The sequence below is a fragment of the Falco naumanni genome, chromosome 3 (assembly GCF_017639655.2).
Source record: "Falco naumanni isolate bFalNau1 chromosome 3, bFalNau1.pat, whole genome shotgun sequence".
In the NCBI taxonomy this organism is placed as follows: Eukaryota; Metazoa; Chordata; class Aves; order Falconiformes; family Falconidae; genus Falco; species Falco naumanni.
Window position 1 is genome coordinate 23,988,597 of NC_054056.1, and position 21,912 is coordinate 24,010,508.

Here is a 21,912-nt window from a genome sequence, read left to right on the forward strand (position 1 = left end):
TCTGTTCCTCTAAACATGACCTCTCTGCACTAAGCATCATTTTCTATGGCAAGGAAAATCACATGCTATACCTTTCGAACAGGTACAGCCACACGTACCTGTAACCATTCAAAGAGCCCATACAGAACTGCACAGTGATTCTTAAAAAAGAAAGCAGAACTGCTGATTTTAAAGATAAATTGCAAAAAAAGGTGTACTGATCCTACTCAGTGGCCAGTTCTTCCTCACTTCCATACCTAAGCTGGCACAACACGCTCTGAAAAGCTGGATATCCACTAATTTTAGAAGATGAGGATATCGTTAGAACACAATATGACCTTTATTAAATATGAATTATTTTTTCACAGCACATCCGGCATGACAGTGGGAAAACATTGCCCTCAGGCCACCATTATATCTGCCCTGTTTCCTTCTCTTTCTTCCTGTCATCATACATCTGCTTTGTCAGCCCCAACAGCATCCAATTTCCATGGGCGAAGAGATTTGTTGCCTTCTTTTTAAAGCAACCAACAGTATTTTTATTTGATACTAACACAGAAATAAAATTCTGAAGTTTAAGATTTAAGCTTTCAACGGAGATTGAGGCAGAGTATTTCTCATCTCTTTGCTGCTGCTGCAGACTCCAACAGATGACACCACGTTTGATTTCACCAGCTTCATACAGGGAAAATTTTGTCCATAGTCACGAAGACCAAACTTTATTTTTTAAATAAAAGATTAAATTGGATGGAAGTGGGATACAAACAATATTATGGAATCTAAACATTTGATGCTCAGACTTTGCACTGCCTTTTAAAACACAAATGTGATGAGTCTTGAGGTGTCGGTGGGAATCAACTAAAGAAATACTATGGGGGCATTCCTGTTCTGTTGGTGGAAGTATTTTTTCTCCGGGATTGAACGAATGAGACACCAAGTAGGTATTCAGCAAGTTTTGAACTTCAACCTATTGTGATTCTCTTAAAAACTATCAAATCTCTTTACAATAGTGACTATCCAAGACTAATGAGCACTGAAGCATGCATAAGGAATCAAAGTAACATCATTATTATCATTTCATGCTCTATAAAACTGTAGACATTTGGTAAAAAGCCTCCTATTTTAAAATACTCTTACTGATATTACTCCTTTGAAACTATTTTTCATGCATGTCTTACTTATTAAATAAGTTCCCTTGACGACACAAGTGTTTATATATGCAGTAAATACAGTATCAACATCAAACAGTGCCTCCATCACAGAGATGAATCTAATCATAAAGTGCCGAAACTTTGGTCCAGAAGGAAGAAAAAAGCACTAAGACTTGATAATACATCAAAACGATATTTTCAAAATAAAATTGTTAATTTGGTGCATTACTCAAGAAAGCAATAAATTCTTCAAAACCAATCATAAAATATATAAAAGATTATAGATTTTCATGAAACATTAATTAGTTCCTTTCTTTCATGCAAAAAAACAAACTGTCGGGTTCCCTGTAAAATGCTAGTTTGCCTATATATATTCAGAACAAGGGTCTTTTTACAACATTAATCTAGTTTAAGTAAAATATATGTGTATGTATTTTTCATTACTTTATGTTTATGAATTAATTTTCTACATTAAAATCTCTATACAGATGCAAAACCCCTAAGTAAATTTTAATAAAGGTAGATGTATGAGTACATTGTACTCAATGTATTACAAATAATTTCACATATGAACACCGTAAGTATTAGAAGGCTAGAATGAACTGCATTTTGCTGAAGAAATTTGCAAGGTAGCAGTTTCCACTTACCATTCAAAATAGGTCAGAAATTATACACTTGCATACTGCTATTATAATCTATTTTTAAAGTGAAAACTGTAATCATATCAGCAGCTATTAAACACTCATGACCTGTTTTTTCTAACACTAGTTTAATGCTTTCTAAATAGTAAATTGAATGATGATACTCAGCCTAGGGGGGGAAAAATACGAGCCTGAGAGGGATCGCATTTTCTAAGCATGCATGTAATGTATATAGAAATTAAAACAAGAAATGCCATTCTTAAACCCACAGGTAAAATGAAGCACATATATTACAGCGAACCAGCCTATAATGATATAGGTCACATCTGATGATTCTTTATTTGGAAACACACCTCGTGATCAGATCAGGAGATGGTGAGTTCTGCTCACATTTAAAGTGAGCCTTCAATGTAGGGCATTTCACATTTAATTTTGTTTTAAATATTCTTCAAAAGTCCAGGTAGCTGAACAGATTTCACCCTTCACCTTTATTCACCTATAGCAACAGATGTGAAAGATTTGAGAGAAAGGCAGCAGTCAACTAGTCACATCAGCAGTACTGGAAGCATGACGTACATCCACCGAATCGCCAAGGTTATATAAACTGATAGAGCAAATTAAGACCACACTCCTTCCCTGCCTCCCAAATACAAGCTACTCAACTACTCAGTCATTACAAATGGTATCTTTGTTTCAACTAGGAGAGTAACTGTCAGAGCCCAGCAGCTGAGCTACCTTCTCATTCCAGAACAGATCTGGAGCCCCGGAGCTGGGGCGTCTCAAGCCAGGCAGCACACAGGACGTGCCATTTGCACTTCCACTGCCCCTTGCCACGCTCATCATGAAGCTGAACACAAAATTCAGACTTTTCAGATCACTCCAAAAATTCTGTAAAGAGATGACATAGGAAGTCCTGCAGTAAATCACTTCTCAGGTGTCACGCTGACTGGATTACACCCAGCCAAGGAGTAACGGTACCAAAGTACAAGACGAAGTAGCTGAACTATAGAAGAGCTATGTTTAGAAGCAGTCATAAAAATACCTCTCCAGGTATACACACTTTTTGACTTGCAGAATTCAACAATATCAGTATGAACTTGGAGCCTCCTGAAGTGTAAGACTCTAAAGAGAAACAAAATACTTGTCCAAATCTGATATAGTCTTAAAAAAAGTCACAGCACAAGGAATTCTTAAAATAGAAGCTTGCAAAATGCATTATATTGTCAGAGCAAATCTGTCTCCATCCCACCAGAGATGCTAGCTCGGTGATCCGCATGTGACTCCACCTATCTTTTAAGGCAAAAAGCTGTCCTAGTCCACTGCTTGTGGGCTTTAAGGCAAAGTTTTGGCAATTGTCCAACACTTGGAAAGGGAGGGCATGCAGCTTTTTAGATTTTATTTTTAGGTCATGACATAAGAGATCCCACTCGTCCACTAATGCTCCATTTACAAATGCTGAGAGAAGTCAGCAACTTGTACTTAAAGAAAAAAGGAAGGCACTTCTAAAAAAAACGCTACAAGGTACAGAAACTTCATTTTTATGTAATTTAACACCTTCCACAGAGCTTAGTAAAACAGAAAAAGGAGGAAACATCACATACTACATGGAACTTAGAGCCAAGGATAAAACAGCATGCTTTTGTCCATGGCAAATAGGCATTCCTAGCTAAGAGATAATTTTAAACAGAAGTTTTAAGGGAAATGAAAAAATCAATTGTATTTTTATTGAATTTTATTCTGTCCCCTATACTTAGAGTATGAAAGGACATGTTCATCGCAGAAATGACCAGACTAAGTTAGAGGTCAATGCATTATAAAGTTAGTAAGTGATGTTTGGAGCTTTTGTCATCTGTGAAGGAATCCAAATTGGGTTTGGGACTTGAGATGTGGTTAAGTCTTCCAGCAATGATAAAAATCAAAAAGCATTCCCACATTTTTCCTCAGACTTATCCTTTTGAACAAAGTTAATGGTTATACACAATCTCGTGGCTTTATACAGAACTCTTCAGAGTAGCCTTTGCAGGAGCCAGATGCCATATTGCCTTTCTATATCAAAACAGCAACTAAGAATGATGAGAAAGGACATCACAGGAACAGGGATCCAACTAATGGAATATGGCAAAATTGACATCGACATAAAAAAGTACCAGATTAGGTCGTCAATGATTAAATTTATACCACGGAACTATTAATTCTCACTGTCCGTAAACAGAAAAGCAGCAGTTCCCAAGAAGCTCACAATCAATAGCTTATGAAAGAAACTTTGATACCCTAAAGATTTCAGTAGAAGTTGTTCAAATACTCCTATGTTCCTCCGTCGCAGTAATTTGATAACTACGCTAAGTCAGAAAACAATTGACACTAGAAAAAAAAAGATTGAACAGCATCACAACACAGGCAGACAGTATTTTCAGTGCTTACAGGATTTAAGAAAGCCTCTTTGCTGAATAAATACTAGAACAGTTTAACATAATTAACAATTAGCTGGAGGCATACTAATTACTACAAAACAAAAACCCCAAACCACCCCATCCCAACACACACCGGCCTTTCAGGAATTTTTCTTTTTCTTGATGCTAGTTCCTTCAACAGGTTTACATGTTGAAGTCTCCCTGGAGCCCCCCCCTCCATCAACCAAGCCAAGCACTCCTAGCATCTTGTGAAATAAGCTCTCATAACTCAGTTGTTTCTCTAACACCTCTTCTCATTTGCAGCTATCTGCTGGAAATCTCATGACTGATCCACCACTGGATGTTCTTTACCCTGTTCACAGTTGAATTAATCTCAACAGTTCATTCCTCAAGTGTGACTTCATGACAGAGACTGTTTTCCTCCTAAATAATTTTCACTCAGCCTGTCACTTGCAGAACTTTTTGGCTTGCTATTAACCAGCAGAGGAAAAATACTGTTTTCTGCATGTTTTACTGCTGTTAAGAATCACCTGTTCTCAACATTTACCTTCATATTTGTGCTGCTGCCTGAACAAAGCACAGAATACCTGACTTAAAAGTGAATTAGATCTAGTATTTCTCAAGGCTGATACTGGAATCACACACACAATGTGTACCTTTCTTAAGCATAAGAATCCTACTTAAAGAACGCTTTGCTTAGAGAAGCATCCTGGACTACTTCTTTCATTCCAAAAATTGCAGTATACGTGTTCAAGTTGTCACAGTACTCACAAAGTCAATTGAAAAAGCATCTTTTCTTGAAGTATCTTAAAATGAAAATGTTCTATGATCGAAATCTTGAACTTTCATGGACTGCAAAGAGGACTATACAGCAAGAACAATGGCACGTCTGAAATCCATTCATGATGTTTTTAACAATGCATTAGAAATACCTTTAGACATTGTCTTGCATTTTACAACTTTCTTGCTAAAATAATTGGATTTCTTTTGTCTCAGAAACCTGCAAAGTTTCCAAATTTTTACAGCATATAATTTAAAATATATTCTTTCTTTGGTCTGTGTTAGAAAAAAACTTTTTTGTTTCCTCCTTTGTTGTAGAGTTAGTCCACAATTCTTCCATATACCAAATTAATTTTCACTTCATGAATTTTAAGACAATTAGACTGAATAATCACTAACATGCAGGAGAAATCTTTAGTTGTACAATAGCACCCTGAACTCTAGGTAGGGACAAAGCGAGGGAGGGAGAAGTACCTCTGCCAGACTTACTCCCCTCTGTAACTAGGAGAAGTTTTCATACCAGTTATGGTTCCCCAAATGTGCTGAAAGTCAAGGACTTGGCTTTCTGTTCTGTCAGCCTTCCTACAGCTTTGCATCCAAAACATGTTCAGGTGTGATGAGAATCAGATATAATGGACTGGCAGCACAACCCTCTATGTACTGAGAAGCAAAAAGGGAAAACAGATGTCACCCAAACTCCTAGTGTGAATAGACTCCCTCTAGTCACACAGGTTTGTGGAGACAGAAGCTGAAACTGCAGACCCTTCCTGAGGACCCTGCTCTCCACCAAGTGTCAGAAACTACCCTGCACATGAGACTAATCACACAGACAACTAATTAGTGCTCTTAAACCAAAGGTAAAAAGCCCACCCTTCTAATTCCATCATATGCTTAAAGAGACTTTAACAAGAAGTACTACATTACAGCTACGACTAAGGCTTAGGACAGTTGGGTCTGCGAAACTGCAATTCCCACATCACTGGTGAGCCACAAAACGTGAGCTTTTCAAGTACCGCCAGTTCCATTTCCTACCTGTGTGAACGCACAAGATACATCAGGTGGTTTTCAGTGTATTTTCAGTTGTCTTCTCCGTGAAGTATGGGTTTTTTTCATTTTAACATACAATAACCAGAGAATAGATAATAAATTGATGAGGATTTAAGATTACAATCCAAGTTAAAACCCTGCTGAGCCAATGGAAACATTGGTGTGTGCGGTTTGGAGCGATTACACAACAGTCTAATTAAGCCAGAAACTTATTCCTATGAATGGCACCATTCCTGTTTGATTTAAAATGAGACACAGCCGACTATGTTTTGATCAGGTCTCATTTATGCAATGTCAAAATAGCATTAGCTGGTTTCTACATAAAAGGAAAAAAAAGGGCTGAGTGACACCTCCACTCGATTTTTATTTTGCCTTAAACCACAGAGTAACCAAGTGATTAAAAATGAAACGATGTGCTCAGTTAGTCAAAACTGCCTCTTGCAGCCTCAACTCACACACCGTATTAGAAATATGCAATTTAGAAATACTACACACATAAAAATGTTTTACTGATTTTTTAGTATTTCAGTATTTTTATTATTATTTGCCATTTTCCTAAAGAATACTATTTCACCTGTTCAGTAAAAACAAATAAATTGCAAAAAGAATGCCACGCTAGCTACAATATTGAAGAATTATGTTTGTGCAGTTTCAGCTCTAATGCCTTGATACAATTTAACGCAGCATAGGTAACACTCCTAAATAAATCTGACAGAATTGTTTACCAGAACACCCACGTATTTGATCCATTTACTGACTACAAGTTCAGAAACATTCGGAATTCTCACATGCCCGCATGCCCACTTCAGCCATCCGCCCTTTCCATCTGCATCATTTAAACTTGAGCAGAGCAAGTCGTTTAGTAACACACTGCTGTGAAAGGTGGGCCTGAGATTTATGTAAGGACGTGCTATAAAGAAGGAATAAATTATTTCTACCGCAGCTTTTAAAACAATTCTACTATTTCTGAACACTGTAAGGACCAGAACATTATATTATATGTATAGTAACACTACAGAAAGAAATTGTGCCATGTGGAAAAATATAAAGAGCATATAATCTCTTACTGCACATTTATTTAGCTACAAATCAAACTGATTAAATGTCTGCACTTAATTTACATTTCTAACATATAATAAAATAAAATAAGCATGCCAAAAGAAAGAATACTGTCATTATAAAACTGTTCAAAAATTCATTCACACCAAGATGCAATCACAGGCCACAAGAGCCTACATACAGACTTTGGTCTTTCAGCACCCCAGAAAGTATCACATCTGATCTTGTTAGAGAGATGCAATCTTTTTAAAAGCAGGTAGATGAGTATTTCTTAATTTCTCATTAATCTCAGCCTAGACAGGTGGTGAGCAAACAGATTCTCATAAAAATGTAAACCATTTTTAGTTTTGCTTTATTTTTTGCTGTCACCAAGCAGAAGTAAATGTGAATAAAACCCCATTAGAATAAGCCTGGCTAACATAGAGGTGCTAACCATTCCAATATTAATGTTGATACGCAAGATTCTACTTACTGCTACTACTTCCCAGCAGTAGTTGGAGGACTGATGTTGCTAAAGCTCACATTTATAAATATACTCCAATTCCATACCCTAATCCTTATAGAAGTATAATTTCAAGGTTGGCCCCCGCCTCACACACAAAACAGCTATTCTACTGTCTAGGATATGATAGCAAGTAAGGAAAAAAAAAGAAAGATTCACAGCTGCGCCCCCAATTCACCATACTTCCATTTCAATTTCAGGAAAAACAAGAAAAGGAAAAAAAAAAAAAAGACAACTGCTATCAATATGTACAACTTAGTTAAGGATACAAAATAGATTATACCAGTAGTGTATATATTGCTTGCAAAACTGCCAATTTTGTGTAGAAAGTGGTCACACCACATTGAGCAGAACAAAGATAATCTTTGCCATCTTTAAGTGAACAGTAAACTGTTCTGTCTAGATTTATAAAAAACAATTATTTTGATAAATGGAATATTTCTAATCAATACAAATATAAGAGTTCTCCTGTATCAGGTGAATTGTTCAAAATATTCAACTTTATATTGTTATTTAACATGAGTATCAAATTTAGCGGTCAGAATTATAACTCATAGGTAGAGCTTTGATAAAGCCATGCTCCAACAGGTTATTAAAATAATGTAATAGTTCAATTTACTCTCACCTTTTGGTCCTGGATAATCAACTGAAAAAAACCCACGTGAATGATAACAGAAAAACAACTCTTCTACTGGTTATATAAAAGAACAGAAAGAGAATCACAGTAGAAATCCACATCTTAATTCTATTTCAATTAATGCACAGTTCTAAACATCAGCATAAAAATGTTATTAATTGCATTAACAACATTGTTTCATATGACATAGGGTACTCACACTGATGTAAATAACATTAACTGCTTAATTTACAAATGTGTGGGTTTATTATTTATTATTTATCTGAAGGAAACTAAGAATTAGCGTGACTGCATTTATACTAACGAATTCACTGCTCTAATTTTCTACATTCAGTTTTATCTTCAGATAATAATTCTGTCTCCCCTCATTCTCTAGTATCACCCCACCCTTAGGCAAGTCTGCTTGAATTTTAGCTAAAGATGTCTGTGCATTTGTATTCTTTTACTAATTCCGATTAATATTACCTTGATAATAATGCAAAGCAACAGACAAAAGCAAAGCAAAAACAAAAGCCCTGAACAAACAGACATTAAGTCACTGTTTCTTTCAAATTTGCTAAGTCAAGGTGATAATTAACTTCTCATTTATAGCAGAACCTTTACAGAACAGGCAATGGTGGTAACTGAGGAAATTAATTAAGCTAACCTTAATTTCATTTTACATTTTACATTAACTTGGCAAATGAAGCTGACAAATAATAAAGATGATAATGAAGTTCCACCTACATGAATTCTTCTGAGTATTCTCAGTGGTTCCCGGAGATGACATGGCAGTAAGAAATAAGCAAGTAAAAAGAAACACAGTACTGGTCAGGGTGAAGCTCCAGTTACCAAGCAGCTCCGCTGATGTGCATCTTCATTGATGTAGAACAAAGACCGATGCTAGAAGGCTGCTTTTGCAAGGCAGTGATACCACGACCGCCAGTTTTCAATGGGTCACTCGCACACGGATGCATACACATGGATACTTCAACTCAGCGCCTTGCCAGAACCTGAACACAAGCTACCAGCAGCAGGGCGACACCAGAAATGCATGCATGTATTGGGGAAGGTACCACATGCTGCTAAATAAAGGGGTGCGAGAAAGAGAGAAATCTTCCCAGCAGGCTATAATCTGATGACATGCAGTTACAGCATGTGTTTACTTGGCAGAGAGCTGGGAGCATGTGAAAATGATTTAGAAGCAAGGAAAAAGGTACGGAAGGGTTCTGAATTCTTTTTTTATTAGGCGATGTTCACAGGGCTCTCCCCTCCAAGTATTTTTCCTTAACATGGCTTAGCTCAGATACCCCACCAACGAGATTACATACTATTCTTACTTCACACATAAAATATTAAAAATCTTGGACGTGATTTTCAAATAAATTAGGAGCAGTCTCCCCTACTGAAAAATGAATTTTCTGTATTACATACCCAGACTACATTTTCATTAAAAAAATTCAAAAAATGGTTATGCAGTTAAAAAACATTACTGAAACAGCATATGATCGAGAATCTTTGGTCATGGTGATGCTGCAGTTACATAATGGTGCATTTGTGTTTCAAAAACTGTAAGGCAATTGCTCAGAATTGGGAATGCTGGCATGCATTGCCTCGCCAGTTTAGGAGGGTGCACAGTGCTGCCGGAATCCATGATAGCCGTAAAAATTGCTTTCTCTTACTTAGAAAGATCACATTTTGAAAAGCTTCTTGGCGACAATTACCAAAATACAGAGTACAGACAAAAGGCAATTATGCAACAAACACCTCTCCAATCATCATCATTAGAGGAAAAATTACCAAGAATGTATGGGTCTACAAATTCGGTTTTATTTCACCGGTGACAATAACATCAAAAATATCTATGGGAAAGATTAGAAGAAGAATAATCACGAGATAATCCCACCTTCAGTCTGGACTTCGGTAATTAAAGGATGAATTCAAGTCAGAGCTGCAGACAAAATAGGCTTCTATTTTTTTCCACAGCAGTCATTTAAGCATTATAGACAATTAAAATATTACACCTTTAAATGTTTTCTTTTCTACATAAACTGATTATGACAGGACTTATGTTCCCATGAAATTTTTTCTTATTATCGACACAGTTAGCTATTCACCCTGGCAATAGCCACAGAAAATCTCTATTGTTACACTGGCCCCCTCCACTCCTCACAAACCCAGGATGCTGCAGGGCTGACTCCAGCACACGGTCAACTTCTACTGCAGCCGACAGGAGCTGTGCCTGCACCTCCAAAAGCCATCCAATTTTAAGATGCAGTCATGTCAAAATTGTTGTGGTGCATCTGACCTGTGACAGGGTTTTTGACTTCGTGCAAGACTAGAATGCAAAAAGAGTAGGGCTTGAGGAAAAAGAGAAAGCTACATAGAGGCATGAATATTAAAATTTGTTGGGAGAATAAACTAGCTCTCTCAAAACAAAAAGCAACATAAGACAGGATGAAAGAACATAAGGGTGCCACATTAAAAACCCACAAGATTCTCTAAAAATACATATAGATGAAGCAGAATTTTTAAAAAAGAAAGCCTAGCTTCCACTCTCTCCCCATCAGAATTAGCGTTAAAAAAAACTGAAAAACACAAGGTTTCAGAAGCATCTCTCTATTAGCAGTCTGTTGGCTGTATTAACTCATTGTTTGAATACTACTTTCAGGTGATAGCCATCATATAAAACCCTGAAATCTTCTTGAGCAAAGAGATTACGAACAAGCAAACAGCACTATCAAATCGGTAACATACACAGTTACATTATAGCCAAAACGCACAATAAATGAAAAGTAACAAAAGCATTTAAAGCATTAAACCAGAAGTGGTTTGGGTTGGAAGAAGTGATAAACCAAAATCTATCTTTAATCAGCTGAGTTGCAAGGGCAAACATTTGTTCCAAGGAAATCTGATTAGCTAGTTTGTCCACAAATAATCTGGTATCTCTATAACATCCCTTTCTAAATTTCAGATTTCCTTTAGAAACTCAACTCTCTATTTACAGCTTTGAAAATTCAGACCCATTTCCTACATGTATAGCCACCTTAGAAACGGATGCCATTTTACAACGAAGACTGTAATACAGCCAAGCCTGTACTGCCGCTATCAAAGCAGTCCTGTTTTTCCCTCACCAGTTCAAAGGTAATCAAAAATGGGCAGGGGGGAAATAATTTCCCATCGTATCAGATAACTAACCCATCTGACAGTGCAGCCCACCTTTTGGCAAGGCATAATGGGAAATAGTGTTCTGATGCAGCAATTAAAGATAAAATCGTTGATAATTTTGTTTCTACAGTTTAAATACACTAAAAAACCACTAAAATCCCTTTTTTTCCCCTTCCATTGAAACGTAAATCTGTTTCTTCTACAGAAACTACTGTCTATCCTGAGGACTTGACACTTGTAGATGCTAATCTATTAGGTAACAAATTTATTTCCAGTCATCTGCAAAATGAATTCACACACAAGACACTTCCATTGTAGTTTGTTTCAACTTAGTCGTAATATTTGATCCAGCAAATATTTTGCTGTCTTGTCAAAGGCATCTAATAAATTTTCAACGACACCTAGTGCCCAATACAACAGTGTTGCCAATTGAAAAAGAAGTCATGTTTAGGGGGTCAGCATGAGACAAGCAATCGCTCTTGTGTTCTATCACATGCAGTTTCTGTCAAGACAGAAAACTGAGAACTTCCACTGCTCTTGTGTATATATTCATATACAGAAACAAGTTCTGAAAGTATGTCGTTAAAGTCTGATAAATCAGCCGAATACAATTAGATGGGTACAACTTGGCACCATCCACCTGTACATTTGAAAGCTTTTACGTCTCAGTGCCAGTGATATCTGCCCCTGTATGTAAAGATTCAATTATTTACTGGGAAGGATTGAAATCAGTGAAAGACCAATGGTGAATCTTCCTTAAATTTCTTTATTTAAAGGATTTTTAAAAAGTATTTTAAAAAGGCTTGACTTGAAGTCCATACCTATTTTCAAGGAAGGCAAAAAAGAGGACAGATGTTAGAAGTAGCTAGATTCAGAACTAGAAACTTATAAAACATGCCCTGAGAGTTAAACAGATGTGTCTGCAAACTTAAACCCACAAAAATCAAAATCAAAAGAATACTTTATCATTTGGTTTTCTTCTCCATCTGTCTTACCCTCTTACACTATAATGGAAGACTTAAGTAGTTAAACTTCTTTGCTTTTCACTCAGGGTTTGACTAGAAGGGCCCAAGTCTCAAATATTTCCATTCTGAAGAGAATGGTTATCACATACAGGAGTCTTGATCAATTCTTGCCACATACAATACAGCACATTCCAAATTGCAAGGTTCTCCTCCCACAGCCTGGACAGGAAAGAAGCTGGTAACACACATTCTGAACTAGAAATCTATCCGAATATTTTCAGCTCATAGCAAAATAATGAGGAAAACACCTGAAACCTGAATATCCTTGAAATTTTAACTCCATCTTAGCTTTATTACAATGGAATTAAGCCATTGATTCCCAACTGTTTTCTGGTATGCCAAAATAAGATCTTTTATATCTGTGTTACAAGGTTTAAATATTGAAGTTTTTGACTGTGGTCACCTAATGAAATTCTAAAACAATCAGGAAACACAGCAGGAAGCACTGCCTATATCCCACAGCATGTTTTGGAACAGGCACCCAAACAACCAAAGACACCCTCCTTCCTATATACAAATGAGTCATTGAAATGCAAAATCACAAAATACAACAATTAAATTAGAATTCTTATTATTAACCGACTTGGTTATGGACACAATTTGTCTACAAAAAATTCTGCACAATAAAGAAACACTTTGAATGTTCCTAATGTTACAGGCTCTGGGGTATTATATTTGGAAATGTTAAAGTAAACAAACTCCATGTGGCTGCTATGATTTTGTACCACAACGTCATCTACTCTTGCTCAGACAAAACACACAGAATTGTGTGCTCAAAATTACAGCACAACTTCTAAAACAGCTAAATCATCGAATGCATGAGTTTTGTCAACCACGAGCTGTGATCTTCATTGCATGTTACCCATGCATCTGGAAGACAATCTGAAGATTAGGAAAAAGTTGTTTATTTTGATAGCCATCAGAATACAGCATGATAAAGAGGATCCCTAGACTCAAAGAAAAAACAAAAATCAGTTTGACACACTATTTGTTGAAGTGAGTAGATTTCAAAAAAAAGGAGAACAAAGGGATGGAGGCAACAGACTGCTCCAAATATTGTGTGCTTTTAGAAAAGGGAACAGTGAAAGCCAGGAAATTAAAGTTTAGATACAAACATATTTAAGCTGCTGATAAAAGGACTGGAAAACTGCAATTTCAACAGAAGCATCTTAGATGCATGAAGAGGGATGACAAAAGGTCCACATATCAAATGTGACCAAATGACTTAACCTATAAGAGAACAGGAAGAAAAATATCTCTTTACTTCACCAGTCTCCTTTTCAGAAAAAGTATTTTGATGAAGCCCTTACAACTTATCAGGACTTGTTTGGGAGAAATCTCTGATGCAAAGGGCTGAAAACATATTTTGTTGTATTGCAAACAGAAGTGCTGAAAATGGTCATATGATCCGTTTCCCCAAGCTTGAATGAAACTAATCCTGTTAAAGCTTAGAAATATGCATGACTCAGTAGCCAAAGCCATGTGTGTATCTGCCCTTGGAAAGTTTCTGCCACATTTCATTGTCCAAAAGAGCTGTGTTGCTGATTTCTAAATGGCCTCTATTGCTTTAGTTTTCTTTCCAGAAATGAAGTCAAAACATTTAATCCTAATCTTTTTTCTTTTTTTTTTTTAATAAAAAAGGAATTTTAGAAGGAATTTTTAACTCTATCATGTACACAGTTCCCATTCGGATAAAGTCTAAAGTAAATTCAGCAGCACATGTTACCATTACCGTTGTGTAATTCTACTACTTTTATAACTTCACAGGTTTTTCCATTATCTATCTTACTGCTCTGCTTCACCCTTCCGTCTTGTAAAGAGATTAACAATATTCTGTAAATATTTACGATACAGTCCTGGTTGCACTGGAACAGAAGCAATGTTATCTTTTTTAAAAAAATTGACAATTAAAAAAAAATTGTACCGTGTGCCTAGAAGGATGGTAGAAGGATGTCAAATCTCAGTGCAGTCATGAGTCCACTAGGTTTCAAGTATCAGGAGGAAATAACCACATATTTGCTATCTAATTTCTAGTTTCTCAGCTGTAAAAATGAAAACAATACACACCCTTTCTAAACCATGGAAGAGTACAATCCATCAAATACTAAAACCAAATACACATTTACACAAATATTGACTAAAATAAATTCTACTATTGCAAGAAATTGCCAAGATCCACAGCAGAACACTACCTTCCCCCCCCCCCCCCCCCCCCCCCCCCCCTTCTGTTTTTTTGGGTTTTTTTGGCAGCTTTATAAACCTCAGCCAGGACAGGACAGCACTGAGCATAAGCCAGTTCCTACAAGCAGTTCTCTGAACACTAGAATCGATGTACACCAGGAAGAAACTTGCAGGCTACTTCATATGGCATACCCAACGTTTTCATCCATAAAATCATCACCTTTTACAGCAAAGCTCTCTGACAGATAAATTGCTAAACAAATGAATTGGACAACCTTTGAGATGTGTTGCCCTAGTGCACACTCACACTTCAGGTACACAAATGCCAGTGCTGTAGCAGTATCAACAGGGACACCACACACTCACTCCCTGCCTTCTTCACAGAGAGATGATTTATATAAAGAAGCAGGAAAGCTTCTAACCTTCACTTTCTCAGCATCACAGATTATTAAATAATATTATGCTTATATTGCAATAGAAAACCCTTGAGGTTGAGAGAGACTGAAGAGGTTTGTTCTGCCCCTGTACACTATGGGTACAGCAAACAACGAAGGAGAATGTCTGGCCCTGTAAATACTCTTAAAGCTTAAGGAACTAAAACTTAAGGAACTAAAACTCTTAGGAAAAAAAAAACCTCTGTTTTGTAATGAAAGAAAGCACGATCTGTAATACAAACGTGAAGAACAAATTGTAAACCAGTATCTCCATTGGAAAACAGAAAAAGAGTTAATAATTTCTTAAAATACTATTACATACTTATTTCATGCTCCTTAAAGGTAATAATGTTGATAAGCAGAGTGTTAGTGGATTCTCAACACTTTCTAATGCTGCAATCCAGGTGTATACACTGAGTTTTGTTTGAGCCCCTTCTTGATGACATCTGCTATTTTCTAAGAATATAATTAATAGGTCAATGAATTACCACTTTGTACCTCAGCCCACACAGCAGGAAGATCTAAATTAAACCAGAAATAATTTTGTTTCTTGGTTACGTGAAGGTTGATTTTGTTTCAATATTAAAATAAGATTTTAGTAAATATTAGGTACACAAGGGCACTTAAAATGTTTATAAGGTTACAAACATTTAAAGATTTCACAAAGTTACAGTGGTCCTATCCAGACTACACCTGTGTATCTATAGCTATTTATATTTACACATACACAAAACTACAGGGAACTAAAGCTTTAACCCAGATCTGAGACACCTGTGAAGCTGCCCACCTGCCTTGTGTCAGTGCCAATATATAAGTAGCATTTTTTTTTTATTCACTGTAAAAATGATGGGATGCATCACTGAAAGTTTCTAGTGCTGTGCTATTCTGACCTTCAGACTATACCATTTTGTTTCTTAATTCCAGTAAAACTTATTTTCTCTCCTGAACAAGGCATAAGAACTGAGCACTGGTGAATGTGAGAGTTGCACTTGGATACTGAAAAACGTGCATACAACCCTCTTTTTACCCCCTCTAGCAAACATATTTAAGGAATATTTTTGTGGTACGTCAGCTTCTGCAGATTCAGATACAGAATGAACTTACATATATTTATGAAATATATTTTTATGCAAGACATTTATCATTCTTAATCTGGAAGCCAATACTTTTTCACATATGGTATTCAAATTCACAAGTTACTATGAAAACTGGCATTCCTGTTCTTTTCCATTAAAACATAATCTAATGTACAACGGTTTCAACTGCACATGCACTGAAAGATGAAAGAGTATATAAAGATAATTTAAACAATTCTTCTTTCCTAGTCCTTGTGCCAGGTATGTTATGAACTGAATGTTTATGAACACATTTCACACTGGACAGTTATGCAAAGATGAATTAGTTGAGGACGTAGCCTATACTTGCAATATAAAAATGTAAAGAATCATCTACCCAACTACTTAACATATTTCATTTGAAACCAACCGTTCTTGAATACAGCAAACCAGAGTTATAAGCAAGATAAGTTCTTATCATAAAAGCTTTACACAATGGTACTAAAGCTTCCTCACCTCAACCTTAACATGTATTAGGTAATATAGCACCAGGAGTGGTTTGCTTTTTAGATGACTGTGTTACATGTTAACACATGCTGCCTGCCCTTCCTGCTGCCTTTTCCTTCTTCTGTGCCAGGATTTCTATGGCCATCTACCAAGTTATTTCAGCATGCTTCATCAACCAAAACTAAACCAAACCAAGCAACAGATCGTTTTCCACACAAATCCAGTGAGCCTTGCAGGTAACTTAAAAAGAAAAAGGCAAGAAGGAGCCACCAGTTAGACTGGGCAAAGCTGCTGTAGAACCGAAACATCTGTCACTACATAATCATTAATCCTTTATGACCAGGAAGCTCTTATTCTCCCTGTTTCTAATTAGCTGATGAAATATATCCTAGATACTCAGAAATAAGCTGAAGGTCCAAAAGGCCAGAAAATGACTGACTAAAGCCAGTCTATTGGCTTGAACACCTCTATTTCACAATGCAGGTTGGTAACAAAAATTTGAAGTAGCATCAGATCTGAGAAAGAACAACTTAGTAAGCAAGAAATCATAAAAAAATTTCCTCCGAGTATGTGCTTCCAGTCAGCTGTGCACCTAGCTTAATCTCAAATTCCTGCGAAAATGTCAGGCAAGACAATGAAAGTTGTTGCCAAACTCAAAATACAGTATGTGTTATTTATTTTAAACCATACTGTTGTTATCTCATAGAAAGAATTTAGACTTGCTTGATTTGACTATTCTTGAAAGTTTGTTGGCTATTACTCCTCTCTCTTCTGTCAGGTACTAGCTCGTCCATCAGTTCAGTGTATGAAAAAACATAGATTAAGCTGACTGATGTTTAATATCCACTTTTAAAGATCTGTCACTCTGTGCTTTCCCAGCTTTCCATATCTTCTGCCAATTCTTCTGAGTATTGCAGAAGAAATTTGATCAGTTGGTTCAAAAATGTCCAATAGACCTAAGCATCCTCTAACCTGGTCTTTCCCTCTTACAGCACAAGATTCCACTCCTTCCCATTGACAGTGACTGCTTTAACCATAGACTACTCTTGAACTTAACAGTGAAGAAACACGCAGACTTTTTGGCATTTTTCTGGACATGTATGCAATTTTCCCTCTTTGTAGTAAACTAAAAACCTTCTCTTAGCTACAAAGACAAGCCTTGCCTACCCAAGACAAGCCTTTCATAACCAGTATTGGAAATCTATATGCCTCTGTATACATTACAGAACCAGTTGCTTAGTTTGGTATGAATTTCAGGGTCAACACACAGCTAACACCTTCCTCTTCCATGAAAATAATTGTCTTTGTAAAATACTGTCAAATAAAGTTACCATCTCCATTGGAAAAACAAGCTGCCAAGAGAGAAATAACATTGGAAACTATCCTCCTGGCTTCCAGAAACTCACTTAAAACACCTAATCAATACAAACAAAACCCCCAGGATTCACTATTCATACAAACATCAGGTACTACAGAGTAGCAGCCTTGCTTTGGAGCAGCACGAGCTTAGCGTTATCTTTGGTTTTGTATTGAGCTAGTCTGTGTTGAAAGCTATCAAATCAATCAAAAAAATAAGGGTTGTTATGGTAAGCTACAGATAAAGTGACATTTTACATAATCTGTGTTGCTTGTCTATTAATGTTAGCTTTATTATTTTCCTTTATCAGCGTTATGTAAAGATGAGATAATAATGAATTGAAAAGGCAGAGAGAAATGCAGTTGATAGAAACTTCCACCCCTTCTTTCAATTTCAAGAGGCAATTAATTGACATAAGTCAACGTACTTGACTTCGTTCTCATAAATAAAGACTAGTCACAAAGCCACAGTCACACCTTACTCAAAGCAAAAGATAATAGCAATTGTCAAGCTGATCAAACATCAATATTAGCTGGTAGACAAGCCTGCATGTAAGATTTACTGAAAACGGTAATGTGTGCTATCTATGCACTGCAGACAAAGCAGTAATACATGATAGTTTCTAGCCATTCCATATTATCTAGGACAAACATTTGTATGTATCACCATGTATATCCAGCAAGTTGAGCTACAAAAATTGCATTTGTTTGATGTAACCTAACACTGTGAAAATGTCCCAGAAATAGCTAGACAAAAGTCTACCAAGTAACAGCCTGCGACATATGTCAAAACCACATTCATGCTAGGAAAGACATCAACTAGTTGAAGACAAAGCCCTTAACTTCCAAAACTGAACACCAAGGGAAAGGCTTGAATTACAGAATCTCTGAAACCTAGCTAAGACAACAGAACCATGTGTATTCTTCCCACACTTACTACTCTCCTGAAGAAACCAGTAACAAGAACAGGTAAACTGAAAAATAAACAGCCTGCTGGGTTGACGTAAAACTATCATTATCAAATGCAGAACTAGAACAGTTCCTTACTAGTTTCACTTAGCACAAGGATTACTGTAACTCCTGCAAATAATCAAGTAGAAAATTAAAAATAGAATTTACCTTTGAAGGTCTCAAGTTCCTTCCTGTTGGAGAAAAGCAGAATTAAAAACAAACATTATTAGAAATACTACATCTAGAACTACAGGAGATATTTTACATGGTTTAGCTCATTAAAACAAAAACCCCGAAGAATTTGATTATCATTGTATGTAAGGGTAATATTATACAATTTTATCTAAAGCAAACACTATTAACCTGTTTAGAAATAAGACTACCATCTATTTATAAACATGTGCAATTATACAACTATTGCACATTTATAGCTAGCCACGTAATTTCTAGATATACTGTTGCAAAAATAACCAAGGCTTTAGGTACTAAAGCATCCATTGCTTAGCAGAGCTTTGCCAATTTATAGCACAGTGAATAACAATCAGTGTTCCATTTTCCTCAATGCTATTCCAAATTCTTTTGGCAACAGTGAAGGAGAAAAATCTGACGGTATCACTCACGCAGCTACCACACACTTCAGAGGCAAGAGAGGCATATAGTGACACTCCTCCAGGAGAGGATTTTAAAGTACAGAAAGAGACAGATAACTACAACACTCACATACCAGAAAGCTAAGAAATTAAGTCAGCAGCAATAGTACCTTTTTTCCTTCATACCAGGTTCCCTTCCACTTTTAGTAGTCACACAGCTGTGAATTCAAAGACTATAAAACTAAGAAAAATACTTTCTGTATTTTAAAGAAATTGCATAATGCCCCATTTGCCATCGCTACAAAGTAGTGATTTATCGTTCATTTAGAGGCTAAAGAAAAATCAACATAATAGCTTAAATAAGGCAGAACGCTAGCCTTTTCCTTACAAAATGCTCATTTATAAAAAACATCTTTTCAGTCTGTGCCTTGCAGACTGCCTAGTTAGATTCTGAATATTGAAAGCAAAAGTGATTATAAGAAAAATAAATCTAAAAAGGACTGAACTAACAGCTGTCCAGATAAATGACTCTATTCACTACCCATAGACGAAAGCCTGCTTCAGTCATTACTGAGTCACCTACCATATACACTGTTTCACAATACATATGCTATACCGTAATAATAATTCCTTCTCCTCCCATTGCAACATATGATGCAATTCAGCATTTATTCTTGCATCAAGAACAGACAAAACTGCTTCGAGCCTGAAATAATTTATTTTCTAAGCAGGACAAAATACTTTAAAAGAAGCAAGAGAATGCATTTACCTCCACATTTTCAGTGAACATCCCACTTCTGTCACCAAGTGTCAAATATAGTTTTTTGGAAGAATGGGTGTTTTACCAGGAAATAAGCTATAGTGTGAGTTACAGTAGACAAGCCTATTAGTTGTAACTTCCTGTGAGTATCTATTTCCCTTCATGCTTCTCCTGCATCCTTTTCCAAAGCTAGTTTCTCCCTTTTTTACCAGAGAAAAAAGCTACTTCACAACACCTATGATTTGCAGGTTCATATCCTAATAATTTTTTCTTCTCCTGTGTACTCTAAATAAATTACAAAAATATTAAAGACTCTCAAAAGTCACACTCATTTTTTAATAATGGCATACTAATCCAGAAAACAACAATCACAGGAAATGCTTGTTTTCCACAGATTGAAACAAAACCATACTGAGGAAGCATCTTGTGAAAGTAAGAGGAAAAAAACTATGCTACTTGCACCCACCATCAGGAGCTCTTATGCCACCTGACTCCAAAAGGGAAGACAAAACAATTACTGTCATTGTGTTCAAACTGATTAGCAAGCAAGATGCTAATAAAGTAACCAACCAACAGTGATAGTCATTGCTTTTGTCTAAAACCCCAGATATTTCCCTTTTGAAATCTATCAATATTTTTAGAGTTCATGTGCTAATATGCTGTCACTATATTCATATATGTAATTGCCGTTCATTAAGAAAGTTGGAAACAAATATTTGACAGAAGTTTTTTTTTAGAATACACAACTCTGAAAAATTTTAAATATCTGCAATTAGCATACAGTAAAAATATAGGTTTGGAATCTAAGGATCGGCATTTCCTAGTACCTTCATACCAATTCAGATTCAAAGGCTGATGATTCTTTATATTTTAGACAACATGAATGAATCAACTGCATCTCATGTTTCTCACAACACTCTTAAAACATACATTCAGAAATATATATTGGAAATACGCTTATTGAAAATACGGTCTACATCAACAACACGGAGGATCTGTTTTTTATATAATCAAGTTTTCAAGTTATTTGGATGTTTTTAAATTTTAATCCTAAATCTCATTCATCATCATGGTAAGATCATCTTTGGTAAAGAACCAGACACTGAACTTGAAATGGAAAGCAGACTATGACTTGTAAAGACACAGGAAAAACAGATGGCTTAAGATTGTATCAGTACATTTTCTAGATAGGTAGTTACAACGTTCTGAACAGATATACAGAAAAAAAATGTAATACAAAGTATTAGATTTCTTCTTCCCTTTGTAAGTAAATAAGTATTTTTGTATTTATTGACAAACTGTCAGGAAAAACATACCTCCTACGTCTTCTCTCTGAGTCCAGAGACAAACAAATCATTTGAAGTAATAAATACATTTAATTTACGTGAAGAAGGAAACCACGTATTTGGAACACTGACACTCTATAAAACAAAAGCAGCTTAAGTAATTAAAACAAAAAAAAGATAACACTGAAAACAGTTTTGGAAAACTGTAATCTTCAAAACAAGGTTAAAAGGCAAGGAGGAGGAAAAACTTGCCTTGGCAGTAGGCCTGGATGAGTAGCTAGGGCTGCTGCCTCTTATTATTTTAGATCTTGCCATGTTAAATTAGCAGCTTTGAAGCTATATATTACATTTTTGTATTTGTTTTACTTTAAATTGTTCATTCTTTGAGATCATTTTTTACAGCAGGTTTATAC

The 21,912-nt window shown here is 36.0% G+C and overlaps 1 protein-coding gene across 2 annotated transcripts in view; it reads right to left on the bottom strand.

Annotated features, from left to right (window-relative positions):
* DTNBP1 (dystrobrevin binding protein 1) overlaps nt 1-21,912 on the bottom strand; it is a 72,531-nt gene that overhangs the window by 19,978 nt on the left and 30,641 nt on the right. The window contains exon 7 of one of the 2 annotated variants that reach the window (XM_040586640.1): nt 19,032-19,054. The exons of the other annotated variant lie outside the window; for it this stretch is intronic. Within the exon in view, the coding sequence (XP_040442574.1) occupies nt 19,032-19,054 (23 nt within the window). The remainder of the gene's footprint in view (nt 1-19,031; nt 19,055-21,912) is intronic. 2 annotated transcript variants of the gene reach the window in all.